Source organism: Cyanistes caeruleus, chromosome 22 (genome assembly GCF_971803275.1).
Source record: "Cyanistes caeruleus chromosome 22, bCyaCae1.hap1.1, whole genome shotgun sequence".
In the NCBI taxonomy this organism is placed as follows: Eukaryota; Metazoa; Chordata; class Aves; order Passeriformes; family Paridae; genus Cyanistes; species Cyanistes caeruleus.
Window position 1 is genome coordinate 635,018 of NC_141722.1, and position 16,526 is coordinate 651,543.

The window sequence follows — 16,526 nt, forward strand, 5'->3', positions numbered from 1 at the left end:
CAGCAGGATCCCCTGAGCTCAGATGGGCTCCAGTCCCAAGGACTGCCCAGGTGAGCCGTGCAGGTGAGGCCAAGGAAAGCATCCCCACCACGCAGAGAAGGCTCTGCCTGCCAGGGACCAGCGGGCCAGCACCGGGCCAGCACCGCAGCGTCCCACACCTGGGGCTGGGAACCATCCTGCTCCTGCTCCAGCACACCCTGCCTGGGATGGGAAGGGCTGGGAGCAGCTCCAATGGCCAGGAGAGCTCGAGGGAGAAGAGCTGGGAGAGGAGGCACTTTCTGAAAACAGAGATCCTTGCTGCCCTCCTCTCCAGAGCTTCCAACCCCAAAGCTCTCCAGAAGAGCCAGGCACTGCCGACTCTCCTGCGCTGCTCCAGCCCCATCAGCCACACGTCAAAGCCATTGTTTCAGATCTAAGCAAAAAAATACTTTGAAACCTCAAAAATTAGGGTTTTTTTCAAGTAATTATCTCCCTCCTCCGTCTCTGAGACTAAAGAAACGCAGGCCAATTATTTCTTTGAAGGCTAAATATTTACTCCCAGATGAAGCAGCTCGGGCTGGAGGGGAATTATCCAGCTCTGATGTCATCTCGTGCCTGGCAGCCAGAAAACCCGGATGAAAACAGGTAGGAACAAACAGCAACAACAACAAAAGGGCGTTTTCTCCTGGAAAAGCCTCTCAGAAAGGGATGAAGTTGTGTCCAAGACGTTGTGCTCCCACTCTCTGCCCAGGGCTCATTAGAGAAGATGCTTAACGAGGGGGAACGTGGAGTGTGAGGGAACCTTTCCGAGCTAGACCTGGCCTTGGGAAAGGGCCAGGGTCTTATTCCAGAGCTGTGGAGTCAGTGGGGCAGGTGTGGGAACACCTCCACAGCAATTAGCCTGCACACACAACGAGTGGTGATCAATCAGAACGTCAACTCTTCCTTGTTTTGGTTCTTTTCAAACCTTATTTACAGCACAGGATTTCAAAGCTCCCGGCTGCTGCCCCCTCCAGTCGCTCCCCTTTCCCAGGCAGCGCTCTGGGTCTGGGGCACCCAAAGGAAGAGCGAATCCCACCAGGGGTGACTCATCCCTTTGGAAAAGCAGGAACGGGAGCTCTCCCTGCTCCCAGCCTCCAGTTTCAGCTGCGATCCCATCTCGCCATGACAACGTGCAGGAACATCTCCCCGGGGGATCTTCCCGTGGGACCTCACCCCACCGCGCATTCCCACAGCCATTCCCGTCCTTGGGGAGGCACTGACTGGGATGTGGCTCCGTGGGAGCCCAGGGCCGGAGCGGGGCAGCTCTCAGCCCGATCCTCCCTGGCCAGGATCCTGTTCATCCTCCCCTCTGCAGCCCCGAGCACGGGGAGAGCTCCAGCAGGGAAGGATGGATGGTCTGGAGGGGTGGGGTTCGTGTTCCCCCCCTGTTTAAATCCACAACTCCTTAACTCTCCCCTGTGGGAGTGACACAAATCACAAGGATTTTTGTGTGACACAAAAATCAGAACAGGAACGGCACACTTCCCAAGTGTGGGTGGAGACCCAGGCACCAAGAGTGAGCTGCTCACAGCTGGGAACTGCCAGGTGACACCAGCACCTGGGACCTGTCCCCAGTCCCTCCCCAGCTCTCCTGGAGCCCCTGCAGGCACTGGAAGGGGCTCTGAGGTCACCCTGGATCCTTCTCCTCTCCAGGTGAACGCCCCCAGCTTTCCCATCTCCCTCTGTATCCATCCCCACCTCTATTTCCTTGTTCCCTGAATTCTGGAGGGCCTCAAGTGCCAGACAAGGAAATAATTTGAACAATATCTGAGCAGTCCACAGTACTCAGAGCACAGGACAGGGAATTCTGTGCCCAGCAAGGAATGCTGGTGGATGCTGAGCTCCTTTTCTCCTTCCCCCTGCCAAAACACCTGCTTGAACACTGATTTCTCCCCCCTACCCCAAGAGCTTCCCCCAATTTTTCTGCTTTCCTCAGAGTTACTTTGGCGGAACTCAGGAATTAAAAGGAAAAAAACCAAACTGTTGTGGGTGACATTTCCAGCACCAGAAACAGTGTGGGAAATAATCTGCTGTGTTTTCCTGCCTGGACAGCAGGAACAAACCTGCTTTCCCACGCTCTCCCACCTGCATGGGCTTGTCTGCTCCACTCCCCAAAATACCTGCAGTGGGAGCCACTGGAATGAGCAAAGAAAATCTCAGCTCAGGGACAATGACTCTCGCCATGGAATCACGGAATGAGACCTAAAACACACCCAGTGCCACCCCTGCCATGGGCAGGACACCCTCCACTACCCCAGCCCTGTCCAGCCTGGCCTTGGGCACTGCCAGGGATCCAGGGGCAGCCACAGCTGCTCTGGGCACCTGTGCCAGGGAGGAATTCCTGCCCCAAATCCCATCTCTCCCTGGCACTGGGAGCCATTCCCTGTGTCCTGTCCCTCCATCCCTTGTCCCCAGTCCCTCTCCAGCTTTCCTGGAGCCCCTGCAGGCCCTGGAAGGGGCTCTGAGCTCTCCCTGGAGCCTTCTCCTCTCCAGGCTGAACAATCATCACATCTTTCTCAGCCTTTCCAGTGTGAACAATCCCAACTCAGCCTTTCCCAGAATGAACAATCCTGATTATCTCAGCCTTATCAACACAGGCTCTGGTGGCACAACAGAGACCAGCAGCTCCTGAGGAGACCCCTCAGAGCAGCACTGAGAACACGGATTCTGCCACAAACCCCACATTTCTCTGGGACACAGCCCAAATCCAGGGGGACACAGCCCAATCCCAGTGGGACACAGCTCAATCCCAGTGGGTCACAGCTCAATCCCAGTGTGTCACAGCCCAATCCCAGTGGGTCACAGCCCAAATCCAGTGGGACACAGCTCAATCCCAGTGGGTCACAGCTCAATCCCAGTGTGTCACAGCCCAATCCCAGTGGGTCACAGCCCAAATCCAGTGGGACACAGCTCAATCCCAGGGGGACACAGCCCAATCCCAGTGGGTCATAGCTCAATCCCAGTGGGACAATGCCCAGCCACACATGGAAACACGGAACCTGAGCCATGGGAAGGAGGGATGAGGTGTGGGGGGAGCTGCCAGGGCTCACCTGAGGCCAGGGGCCGGATCCACTCCTTGCTGTTGAGGTCGAGTCTCCAGAGGTCATTGAAGGCGGCGTTGCAGCTGCTCTGGGTGCAGCCCCCAAACACGTACATGGACTGGTTGGCATCGTAGTAACACGCACCTGCAGCAGAGCACAGCTCCTGTCACTGCTCTCCCAGGGTTATTGTCACTGCCCACACGGTTATTGTCACTGTCACTGCTCACACAGTCACTGTCACTGCCCAAACACAGTCGCTGTCACTGCTCACACTGTCACTGTCACTGCCCTCACACGGTTATTGTCACTGTCACTGCACACACAGTTATTGTCACTGCTCACACTGTCACTGTCACTGCTCACACACAGTTATTGTCACTGCACACACAGTCACTGTCAGTGACACTGTCACTGTCCTGTGCCTCACAGTTATTGTCACTGCTCACACTGTCCCTGTTCTGTGCCTCACACTGTCACTGTCACTGCTCACACAGTTGTCACTGCTCACACTGTCACTGTCACTGCTCACACTGTCCCTGTCCTGTGCCTCACACTGTCACTGTCACTGCTCACACTGTCACTGTCCCTGTCCTGTGCCTCACACAGTTATTGTCACTGCTCACACTGTCACTGTCACTGTCCTGTGCCTCACACTCAGATCAGGCTCTTTTCTTTCCTCCCTGCAGAAAAGCAGCCAGGCTGCCCCGGAACCACAGGGTATCCCTGAGCAGGGGGAAGCTCCAGCTTCACTTCCCAAGAGTATTATCCCCTCAGGCAGAGCTCCTCAAAGTGCAGAGAAAACTGCTTTAGAAGCCTGTAATTAATTAGCTTAGCTGTGATTAAGGCACTCAGCTCGCTGACCTTCCCTGAGCCGCTTCACACAGCTCACAGACCCTGTGCACCCAGGGCTGGGGGTTTGTTCTCTTTTCAGGATTTCATTTAAAAATGATTTATTTTCATTTAAATGAAAATTTCATTTTCATTTAAAAAGCTCCACTAAAACACAGGAGGAGCCACAGGCATTCCCTCTGCTCCCTGGAGGAAAGGATGAGGCAGCAAGATGGGGAACAGGGAGGGAACTCAAAGATACCAAACCAAGAGGTTTTGGCCCCAAAACAAAATCCATGGGGGTGTTTGTAGCATCCAGGTACCTCTGGCAAGAGAGAACTGAAAGGTGGAGCAGGGAGGGCTCTGCCTTGGAGAATTCCTGTAAAATTCCATCTGGAATAACCCCACAGCAAAATCACTGGGACTGTGCTTTCATATTTCGTTTTTAGAGTAATTTAAAGCTGCTGAAGATAAGGAAGGCAGAGCAGCTTGAGGGGGAAAAAAATAGGGGAAAAAAAGGAAAAAGCAAGCCCAATGAAAACTGCATTTTATTCCAGCCTGGAGGGATTCCACAGTGGGATTGTTGGGGCTGCTCTGAGCCAGGAGCTGGACTTTGATGATCCTTGTGGATACAGCTCAGGATATTCTGTGATATGTTTATATATAGTTTTATATCAGGTCTAGAATAAATCAGGGGGAAACTGTGCACATCCCTGATGGTTTCAGGGTTATTTTTGTGTGGAAACAATGAATGGATTTAGCTGGGGTTTTTTTTCATGTCCCAGCAATATTCAGTGACCCCCAGAGTTTCAGCACTGCAGAAGTGGCTTATTTTTGGAAATGAATCAATAATTCTGATGTTTGAAGACACTGATGCTCAGAGAGAGCAGAGGCAGCTGGTTCTGCCCAGCTCCTGACTCCCCTGTCCTGAGCAATGGATCGCCACAGATTTTCACCTGCAGCAGCTGATAACCAAAGCAGAGATGACTGGGAAGGGAAAACCAAATGGAAAGCACATCCCCTTCACTGTAATCGAAGAACGTTGCCTTCTGAAAGGTGGAGAACATGAAATAAATCAACCCATCCAAGGGTTCAAGGGCTGTATTTCCCACTGGAGAGATGGGAAGGAGCCAGCTGGGCTGTAAATCCCATCCCCACACGGTCCTTGGGTTGGAGGGTGACATCCCTTGGGCACTTGCAGGGATCCAGGGGCAGCCCCAGCTTCTCTGGGCACCCTCACAGGGAGGAATTCCTGCCCAGGATCCCATCTGACCTTGTCCTCTGCCACTGGGAGCCATTCCCTGCGTCCTGTCCCTCCATCCCTTGTTCCCAGTCCCTCTCCAGGCACTGGAAGGGGCTCTGAGCTCTCCCTGGAGCCTTTTCCTCTCCTCAGGTGAACGCCCCCAGCTTTCCCATCTCCCTCCATCTCCACCTGTTATTACCTCACTCCCTAAACTGCCACTGTCCTGCTCCTTGCAGTGCAGGGCCTGGGTGCAGCCCAAAATCCAGGGATATTGAGCAAGGCTGGGTGCTGGGAGGAGCTGCAGCTCTGCTCCAGGAGCAGCCCATCCTGTAAAACAAACATTCCAGCTCTCACCGCTCCCAGCGGGTTTGTCAAACCCACAAATTGCTCTAATTACTCAGCCCCGGTGGTGCCACCAACCCCGGGCTCCCTGGAAACAAAAACAATAAATCAGGGCTTAAAATTAGTCACTCCTCCAGCAGAGGATCGATATCCCTGGCACAATGGTCGGCATTCCTTCGCTGCCTTTCCGTTTCTGCATTCCTCAGCCTCCTGACGCGCTTTTCCGACTGCGGGCAGTGATTTCAGCCCGTGACTCATCGCCCTGCTCCGACCTCGCAGGTTCACACATAAAACAACCCGGTGACTCCTGCAGACATCACCCCAAAAAAAACCCAACCCAAATATGGAGGATTTCTGCCTCTAAACACTCAGAATTATTGATATTTCCTGCCCTGAAGTTCTGCAGTTTCAGTGAAATGCTCTGGAAAAGTGACAGCTCGTCCAGCGTGTGCTCAGCTGTGTGATCCCTGCCAGGCTCCCACGGCACCACCTTCCATTCATTATTCCTTATCAAGCACTTCTGCCCTTCCTCCCTCCAGGACTGACAGCACACAGGTTGACCTCCAGCTGCTTAAAATTCTCCTCCTTGTCGGTTTGTGCTCCCTGTGAGCACTTCTGGGACAGTTCTAATCATTCCTGGAAGAGAGAGCCAGCCCCAGCCGGAGCTTTGATGGCAGCACTGACTCATGCCTGGCCGATGACGTCTTCCCACAAAAACCGGCGCATCGCTCATCCCTCAAAAAGGGCTTTGTGAGTCCTCCCCACTGCCCAAACCTCTTGTTCCCTCCACCTCAGCTCCCAGTCATCCCTTGGGATTTTAGGTGAGGGTTCAGAGATTCAGTTTAACTTTCCGGAATCGGTGATTTGTAGCTTTGCTCTGGCGCTGGAATCCTGCCCGCAGGCACGGAGCGCTGCCGCAGGGAAAGCAGAGCCTGCAGATCCGGGCAGCTGCTCACAAACCAATCCGTTTAAGTCAGCAAACAAGTTAATCCAGATTAGTTTTGTGCCCACAAAGTGCATTAATAACGCTGCCGTGGCCAGCGGGGCCGGGCAGAGCCAGGGCACTGTCACCGAGCGAGGCTAATGTGGATTACACGCTCCGAGGGCAGTGGATTTAGGGAGACAACTCACTCTGGAGCCAGGAAGCTCGTGGCAGGCAGCAGGATAAAGGAAAGAACACACATTGCTCTTTGGGGCAACTCTGAGCCTTTTCCAGGGAATTTCTAGCTGGCCTGAGCTCCAGGCAGTGGCAAAAACTGCTAAAATTGAAGGGAAATACATGCAAATGTGAAGTCATTAATAAGCACTTCACTAAGGCTGCTAAAAATGAGCTGTGAACTGCGGAGCCTTTTCATCCTTCGGGAGGGTGAGGATGTCTGGCAGAGCACAATGACTTCACCAGAGCTCCCCACAGCGTCTCCCGGACTTGTCTTGGCAGGAGGCAGCGGCTGCCTCGTAAATTATTGCTTGGGAAGATGAAAATGCGATGCCTGCTGCTCTTGGAATGGCAGGGCTTGCACTGTCTTTATCTCCCCTTAGAAAAATGCAATTTGCTTCCTGGAAGAGCTGGCCCCCAGAGGGCTCTGACCCCGTGCTGGAGCCACAAGGTGGAATTTTTGTTGTGTTTTGTTTTTGTTGGAGCTGGGGCAGCTCAGTGCTACTGCACTCCAAAGAACAGGGCTTATTCCCAATTTTCCCTCAAAGGCTTCAGGTATATTTTTCCCTTTCTGTTCTCTCCCAGAATCTCAGGAGCAGGGGAAGAATTCACACAAACATTGAGTGGTGCTGTTGACTGAACTGCTCCCTTTTGCCAGCAAATCCACCTGCAGCTCTGCTCAGTTTGAGCCCAGCACACTGCAGAATTCCCAGTTTTCCTTACAGATGCAGAGGACCTGTGTGAGCGGCTGGTGCACGTCCCTGAGCGCTGCACTTCCCAAACCCCCCGGCTTTGATGGGAATGACTCCATTCCCAAAGGTCCAGGGGCTGAGGGAGGACACAAAGCTCAGCCCAAATCCTGGGGGCAGCTCTGGGTCCCTCAGGACAAGAAGGACACTGAGGGGCTGGAGCTGGGAAGGGGCTGGAGCCCCAGGAGGGGCTGAGGGAGCTGGGAAGGGGCTCAGCCTGGAGCAAAGGAGGCTCAGGGGGAATTTCTGGCTCTGCACAAGTCCCTGGCAGGAGGGGACAGCCGGGGGGATTTGGGATCTGCTCCCAAGGACAGGAGGAGAGGGAACGGCCTCAGGCTGGGCCAGGGGAGGTTTAGGTTGGATACTGGGGAAAATCCTTCATGGAAAGGGTGCTCAGGCACTGGCACAGGCTGCCTAGGGCAGAACTGGAGTCACCATCCCTGGAAATGTCCCAAGGCGTGTGGATGTGGCACTTGGGGACACATTTAGGTCAAGGGTTGACACCACAATCTGGGAGAGTTTTCCAACCTGGGGAGCCACAGAAAGATCCCTGCACAGCCACAATCCCACCCCACTTCCACTCCATCAGCATTTCCTAGGATCAACGAGCCCACCATGACCAGCAGCTCCCAAATCCCTGCTCTTGCTCCACGTGCCAGCACAGCCGTGGGACTGAACAGGGTGGGATTGAACAGGGTGGGATTGAACAGGGTGGGATTGAACAGGATGGGATTGAACAGGGTGGGATTGAACAGGGTGGGATTGATCAGGGTGGGATTGAACAGGGTGGGATTGAACAGGGTGGGATTGAACAGGGTGGGTTGTTTGAACCCCGTGGGTTGTTTGAACACCAGTGGTGACGAGAGGCAGCTCCCACAGGGATTGCAGGGGGAATTGCAGGGGGATTGCAGGGGATACTCACTGTGTGAGAAGCGCTGGGTGATGGGGGTGCCGGGGTAGGGGTACGTGCGGCTCTCCCACTGGATGTTCCCTTCCTGCACTGCCTTGATGAAGCCGTGGTAGCACTGATGGGCCACACCTGGGGACACAACACCACAAAAACAAACTGTGTCTGCACAGCCACAGCAGCTCCAAACCCCCGTGCCTGCCTTAGAAACACGCCGGGAATGCGGGGAATTAGAGAGAATAAAGACAAGGGAACTCTGCAAATGTGGAAATCAGCAGTGTGCCTGGGTCAACACATCCCTAGCAGCTCCAGCTTGGGAAGCCGGGCCTCTGGGAAAGGAAGGAAGCACTGGGATGCTTTGGAGAGCTTGTGTGCAGCCCTGTGTGCTGCACCCTTGTTCCCTCATCACACCCCGAGGGGCAGCTTCCCTTCCCCCAAGGAACCTCAGTGCAATAATCAATTTTTGAGAGTGTGAGTGCAGCTACTGCCCTGGGATCTGAAAAAAGTCAGAGAGGAGATATCAGTGATAAAAGACATCAGGGATGCTCCAAGGCCATCACCAATTCTGTCTGAGGGGTCAGAGGCTGCTCCCTGAGGAGACAAAAGGCTCTGGAGAAGGATTCTGCAGCTCAGCAGACGCTTGGTGGCACCTGCACTGAAGATGCCACAACCTGCCAAGAGCTTTTCCCCAAGCCCCGTGCCAGGAACACCCCCAGCAAGAAATCCCACTCCGGAATATAAAGCAGGAAGGGATTTTTAAAATAAAAAAAATAAAGCCTGGGGGCCTCAAGGAGCTGATGCCCGAGAGTCACACGGGAAAGGGAAGGTGAGATCCAGGACTGCACGGCAGATGTATCCTGGCAAACAGGAAAAATGAACCAGGAGAACACGGAGCAATTGTTTACCTCGAGTGACCTCCCTGGGCACAGCTCGCAGGTGGTGGCTCCAAACCCTTTTTTGGCTGGAATTGCCCCAGAAGGGCCCAGCTGCTCTGCACCACTCGTCCCCTGAGAGGTGACACAGCCCACAGCCACTCTGAGCACGGGCTGCTCATCCCTCAGCTCCAGGGGTGTTTCCTACATCCCTTTGGGGTGAGTCCCAGACGTTTGTCCATCCCAGCTGCATCCTTTGCAGGCCACTCTGGGAAACAGCCACGCACCCACCTGGGGCTGCAGCACTTGGGAAAGGCCCTTCCCCAGGGCTGGGGGCAGCTGCTGCCCCAAAATGATGCACTGGGCCGTGGTCCCTGCTGGGGTAACTGGGGGATTTTAACCCCCAGCCTGTGCAGCTCTGGCAAAGTGGGAAATGCCTGGGATGTGAGCCATGCTTTCAGATGAGGAGAAATCCATGAATGAGCCATCACAAACTGCCAAGGGCGTTCCTCACCTCACACCTGCTCCTGCTTTCCAGAAGGAACACGTTCCCCTTGTCCCATTTCCTAGAATTTAACAGCTCTCATCTGAAACTCCTTGTTTTTCAAATGAAGCTCGTGATTAAAGTGTGCACCCAACAGAATCGTACCAGAAATCACCCAGTATATTAAAATAAAACCAAGCAGAAGGTTCTGCTTGTATCCTTGTCCAAATTTTCCCTCCTTATTTGCTGTATCATACTTCTCCAGCATGAAAACACCCCCAGGAGGCTCTGGGATGAATGCTGTGCGGAGGCAAAGGAAGGATCTGTGTCTCTGGGCTACTCTTCCAGGAAGCTGGAACACTCACACAGATTTTATATTCCACTTATCTCAGGCAGAGCTGGGGTTGTTTCCAGCTGAAAGCAGCAGCTCTGGGAATGTGAATTACTGAGTTAAAGCCACATCAGCCATGGGACACTGGCAGGGGTCTGGGGAGGAGGCTGCAATCCAAGGTCACTGGCGCAGCACTGGGAGCATCCAAAGGCAGCAAAGGAGCTGCTCTGTTCTGGGGCTTGGCCTTTGTTTCAGTTTGGGCTGGAAGTGACCTCAAAGCTCATCCTGCCCCTGCCAAGGCCCTTCCACTACCCCAGCTCACTCAGAGCCCCATCCAGTCTGGCCTTGGACACTTCCAGGATGGGAATTTGTGGCCTCTGTGGGTTTTCTATGCTGAGAGAGGCTGAGCGGTTCAACCCTGCACAGCTACAGGCCTGCTTTGAGCAAAGCCAGTGACCCCATGGCTGTTAGGATTTCTCTGGGATTTCACAGCAGGCAGATTTCAGAGTTTGGGGGGAAAACAAGAGGCAAAGGTAAAAGAGAGCTGGGCTCCAAATCCCACAATTAAAGAAATGCACTGCCATCACTTGTACCTTTGATCAGTCGATACCACTGTTTGCAGACAAGGGCGGCGGTTTTGTGCTCCTGGTAGGGAGAGAGGAAGGACAGGATGTATTCCAAAACCTCTTCTGGCAGCTCCAGCATCGATCTGGAGCTGGGCCTGGGCTCCTCCACCTCCAGCTCAGTGTGGGGCTCATCCTCCTGCTCCATCGTCCCTTCCACCACGGCGTCCTCTGGATCCACGGCCATGAAGCCATCGTCGTCGCTGTCCGAGGAGCTGGCCATGGCATCCCACGTCACAGCTGGGAAAAGGGACAGTGGGGAGGTCACAGGGAGGGTCTCAGATGCACTGAGAGGTGTGTGTCACACCAGAGGGCTCTGGCACGGCAATCAGAGCGCAGGATGTAGGTCTGGCAGTAGCTGAGGGTGGTTTAGGAACAGCTTTTTTCACTCCGTCTCTCCCCACCCTGCCTCCAGTGGGAAGCAGAGAGCCAAAGGCAAAGCCCTGGAGCTGCTGCTCCCTCACTGGGCACGAGGAGACATCACCCTGCCCTGCCCAGCTGGGATGGGGACAGGATCCCTGTGGAATTTCACCCAAAGTGAGACAGGATCACCACCACATTCACAGCCCCTCCACCCTGTGGAACCTGTTCTGCCAGCGAGGCTGTTTTACCCCAAACAGCTCCTTCTGGGGGAAAATTCCCTGCCTCGTTTTCACCCTCCTTTTCCCTGTTATTTGTGGAATACCTGCACACAGCCCTGGCTGCCAGAAGGTGAGGAAAGCAAATCCCCCTGGGATTTACTGCTGATGGAAGGCTGGGACAGCAGAGGTTGTACCTCCAGCTATTCCCAACATCATCCCAAGTGTAAGGTGACACCTCGACGACAGAAAGGTATCGTGGAATAAATCCACCTTAACGAGGGGCTGTGTCCAATCTGGGCAGCTGGCACTGAGTGAGGTTAAATCCGTGCCTGTCACTGCAGGACAAACCCCTGGGCTCCCTCTCCTGGGATGCAGCCAGCCTGTCCTGAGGACAGCAGCAGCACTTTCCTTTCCCAAGGTGCCTGAGTGGAGAGCAAGGCAGGCAGCTGCTGCTGGATCAACAGCCCAAGCCACACTAACAGCTCCTGGGGATTTCTTGTCCAGAAATTCCCTTTTTATCCTTTCCCAGCACAAGGAAAGGACCCAAACCAGGGTGAGCTTGAACTGACCAGAATTACTGCAGACAGATCCACACAGTTCATGGGATAAACCCAACCTGCAGCAAGCCAGGAAGCAAAGCAGCTCCTCAACAGGGAAGACAAGACACAGCTTTTCCCCAATATCCTCCAATATAAGGACAATATCATTATTTATTTCAAACACTAATCATCCCAGAAAATACAGCTGGAAGGAATTTAAGTTATTGATGTTTAACCTGGGTTACGCAACAGGATAAATATCCCAATATAGAAATATCCTGATAAAGAAATACATTGATAAACAAACCCCATTAAACCACATCAGCTCAGGTCATTCACCTGATTTATAAATGTGGTTTATTTATCAGGAACAACCTGAGCTGTCATTCCCAACCCAGGGTTTTCCCACGCTGTGGGAATGGCAGGCAGTGGAGACACAGACACATGGAAAGCTTTCCATGGCAACCAAGGGAACTGGGAGATTAAACCCAGGAAAACGACAGGCGACAGCATCAGCCCCCAGCGCTGTCGGGTTCCCTTGGAAAACCCAATTTTTGGGAGGAAGCATGGCAGAAGCTTGCACAGAGCTGGCATCCCAGCCCATGGCACCCCAGGCCATGGATTCCCAGCCCATGGCACCCCAGCCCATGGCACCCCAGCCCATGGCACCCCAGCCCATGGCACCCCAGCCCATGGCACCCCAGCCCATGGATTCCCAGCCCATGGATTCCCAGCCCATGGATTCCCAGCCCAGGGCATCTCCCGGCTCAGAAATCCCTGCTGTGACAGGGGAGGCTCCAAACGCTGCCTCACAACTCGCACCGCTCCCCGGGGACTGAGGGATGGGAAGTGGGGGAAAAAGGGAAAAGTGGAGCTGTGCTAAAAGATAATGGAAGAATGGAGGGTGGGGCTTTTTTCCAAAGGCATCCATGGCTGAGGAAGTGCCTGTGCTTCCATCGGGGTGCGGAAGGGCAGCAGGCTCTGTCCCTCCCTGGGAACACGGAGCAGCTCCCCTGGAGGTTTTGTGCCAGAACCCAGAGCAGGAGGGTTCTGCAGAGTGAAACCTCGGGAATTCTGCATCACCACGGATGCTCCTTATCCCTGCAATACAGGCAGCTCCAAGAGGGCTTCCAAGAAAGGCTTTCCCCCCCGCTCTTTCCCAACAGGAAATTGTTTTTCTTTCATACAAGTCAAGAAAGGATTCCTAAATTCCATCCACAGGATTGAAAATCCCAACATTTCTCTGTACAACCTCCCTGTGATGGTTTTGCCTGTTAGAACAACAGGGTTTAGGGACTTTGGGAAAAAATCCCAAATTATGTCATTTTTACCGCTGCCCATCGTCCTGGAACAGCATCACTGCAGCTGAATTTTGATATTTCTGTAATAAAAAGGTACCAACATCCCAGGAATTCCTCCCAGCCCAGTGATCACTGACCCTCTGCTATTCCAGATTCCTGCTCGTTTCTTTCCAAGGTTTCAATTAAAGCAGCAATGTGACATTACAAAGCAGGATTTACTGCACAAACAGCAAAGCAACTTAGGAACAAATCCTGCTGAATGTGTTTTCCCACAAAATAAATGCACTGAAAACCAGAATGAAAACGTGGAGGGGTTTTATCCTGGATTTATTGGTGGAGCACAAATCAGGGAGCTGGTGTTTGAGGGATGTTTTGGTGTGGGGTTCACAGGAAAAGGGGAAGCAGCAGAGTTTAACGACACCACACTTGAGGTGCATGTAGGGAAATAATTATAATTATAATACCTCATAAATGGCTCCAAAGCTTAATAAAAATCTTAATAGGTCTTAATAAATATGCAGGAAATTTATAATGGAACCACAAGGAAAACACTTCAGCTGCCCCAAAATCCAGCCTGGTTTTGTTCACATGCAAAACAAGGCTGAAAACACAATTCCTGTGAGTTCTGTATTTCCCTTTCCACACAAGAAAAGACAATCCTAAAATTCAGAATGCCATGAAAAGAAGCCAAAATCTCCGCCATCCACCAACCCCTCCACTTGTTAGGGATGTATTTGGAATTAGGAGAATTTCCATGTTTTTTGGACAATATTATTACCCTTAAAAGAGTTGGATTTGTTTCATTCCTGCCCAAAGCTGCCTTGCTAAGCCCTGGCAGCACAGGAGGAGCTGCTGGGGTGCAATAATCGGCTGTTCCCTACTCCCGTGCTCCCGAAATCCCCTGGATTTAGGAAGCTGGGAGGATTTCGGGCTCACACACTCCCTCTGCCGGCCCCTGCCAAGCCCTGGATTCCCATTATCCTCACCTCAACTTCTCCCTGCTCCCTCTGCGAGCCCCAAAACCTGCAATAACCCCATGGCAAGCAAATAAAAGGCTGGAAAATCGAGTTTTTTCCAAGGAAAAGGGCAGCTGCTCCTCCTGGTGTAACATCTGCTGTAGGAGGATGAACTTGAAACGATAAAAACATTTATCCAAACCTACTCAGGATGATTTATTGGCAAGGATTCCTGATTGGGAATGCTGAGCAAACACTGGGAGATCCTGGGAATTGCTGTCAGCCTTTCCTTCGTCAGGAGAGCACAGGAGCACATTAGGAGTTGGAAAACTGGGATAATTGTTTGGACAGCCTGTGAGAGTGTCACAGCATTCCCAGAGTTCTACAACACCTGGAACCTCCCAAAGTCACTGAAATGGGTTCATGCACACAAATGAAGGGAATTTCTAACAGAACTGCGAGGAGAACACAGCCACCGACCTAAATCCAGCTCGCTCCTGCTCATGTGAAACATCAGCCTGAAAACACAACTCTGTAAATTCTGGATTTCCACCCAGCCCAATGCCCGCGTCCAGATCCAACTGCCCGGGCGGAATAACCAAATGAAAGGTGTGGAAATGTCTTTGGAAAGGGTTTGACACCAAAACTAACACTGGATGCCTCAATTCCCGATTTTCTGACAGGTAAAAGAGAGGGAGAAACGGGATTAAATGCACAGGGAATCCTGGCACAGGGAGGTGTGAGGGGCTGGGAACAGCACCCACAAACCACCAGGCAAACCCCAGCCACAACTGAGCCACAACAGCAAAACACAAGCCAGGGATTCCACTGGAAACAGATTTAATGAGTCTGACCCACCCAAGGGGCTGGAGGAGAGGATTTGCTGCAGTTTCCACTCATTTGAGTGGAATAAATGAGAGCATTTGTTCTTGTTTTGTACAGGATTTTCTTATTCCTCAGCTAAGGGGAAAGGCAATGCAGGGAGAAGCAGAAGCACTGGATATTGGGGATGAGGAAAGCAGGAGCTCTCCTTCCATCCTTTGTGCTGTGCCTGAAGGCTCTTTAGGGAGCCTAAATATCAAACACTGAGAGAGAGATGACAAAAAAGCGCAGTCAAATCCATAATATGTGAATCAGCAAACAGAAATTCAGGGAAATTGTGCAAATTTCAAGTTCATCTCTACCATTCAATGACAAAATGAGCTCCCCAAGGTGTTCCTTTGTTACCATCCTGTCACCCCAACAAGGAGCATCAACCAGCACTGATCTGAGCAGGAGAACAGAGCAATTCCCTCATCATCACCTCCAGGAACCCTGGGATCCCAGAGCATCCAGGAATCCTGTCCAGAGCAGCCACAGCATGCCCTGTGCCCCTCCTGAGACACAACTCTGCAGAAACCTGAGAGTCTGGGAGGTTTCAGGAATTCCCAGCAGCTGCTGGGACTGGGGAAGAAAACACCCGGCCCAACAGCAGCTCTGGGAAGAGCAGGATGGATCAAAGGTCGGAGGAACTGACTGCAGAAATTCCACAATGGATGAGTGATGCTGCACCTGGTTCTCTCCTTCCAGGTGTTCTGGGCAGGTGGCAAAAGGCTCCAGCACCAGGGACAAGAAAAGGCAGCGATTCTCACGGCCAGCCCCTTCCTTGGAAGCTCAGCACAAGGATAACTGCACCCAGAAGGTTCACGAGCCTCTTTTAAAGCACAAATAAATCACACTGCAGGCTCTCCAGAGTGACAAAACCCCAGCTGGAATGATTAACCTGTGTCCCAGATTCCCTGCGGTGAGAAGTCTGGGGAGGGACAGCTCTTCCTGCAGCCAGCCCAACTTCACAGCGAGGTTCTGACATTTCTGAGCTGCTTTTTACCCAGAAAACCCCAAACCACTCCTCAAACCAGAGATGATCTTCTGCCCACTGAAACCTAACGGGAGTCAAAAATCATGGGATGGTTTGGGTTAGAAAGGACCTTAAAACTCATCCCATTCCCTGCCATGGACAGGAACACCACCTAGATTTGCTCCAAGCCTCATCCACCCTGGCCTGGAAAGAAAAGCTCCAAATAAATAAAAGCAGCTCTGCCACCTTACCTCAAATTATGAAAAAACTTGCACAAGACATAACGAGGCAGGGAAATACTTCCAAAGAATTCTGGAAGTCAGGGAGAAATGCAGTGCATTGGAATTGCCAGTTGCTGGTGCCTGAACTGCACCCATGCTTCCCTTGGGGGGAAAATGAGGATTCTCAGTCACAGATGTTGCAGTGGGAGTTCAGTAAGCAAATACAAATATTTAAAGATTGCCATAGAAATGGGGGAGAGAACACAGTCCAGAGCAGCTCCTGAAACAGAAAATTCCCAATGGGAAGAGCCCTGATTCCTGCAGGTCGCTCGACACGAGCCGCGATTTTCACGTGGATGTGTCACCCCTGCTCTGCTTTGATCCAGCAATGCAGGCGAGTTCAAAAGGAATTCTGACCTGGATTTCCCAACTCCATCACAAGCTGTGCTGGCTGCTCCTGGCAGCACAGCCTGGATACTGCTGAGGACAGCCCA

At 52.6% G+C, this 16,526-nt stretch overlaps 1 protein-coding gene across 2 annotated transcripts in view; it reads right to left on the reverse strand.

The window, feature by feature from the left end:
* Positions 1–16,526, reverse strand: part of FBXO42 (F-box protein 42) — a 35,419-nt gene that overhangs the window by 15,617 nt on the left and 3,276 nt on the right. Inside the window, exons 2-5 of one of the 2 annotated variants that reach the window (XM_086860436.1) lie at positions 10,710–10,837; positions 10,568–10,619; positions 8,303–8,419; positions 3,072–3,206 (exon numbers count right to left, since the gene is read on the reverse strand). In XM_086860436.1, coding sequence (XP_086716562.1) covers positions 3,072–3,206; positions 8,303–8,419; positions 10,568–10,619; positions 10,710–10,820 — 415 coding nt within the window. In that variant the 5' untranslated portion in view covers positions 10,821–10,837. Of the gene's footprint in view, positions 1–3,071; positions 3,207–8,302; positions 8,420–10,567; positions 10,838–16,526 lie in introns of both variants that reach the window. The other variant, XM_086860435.1, reaches the window with a different exon arrangement.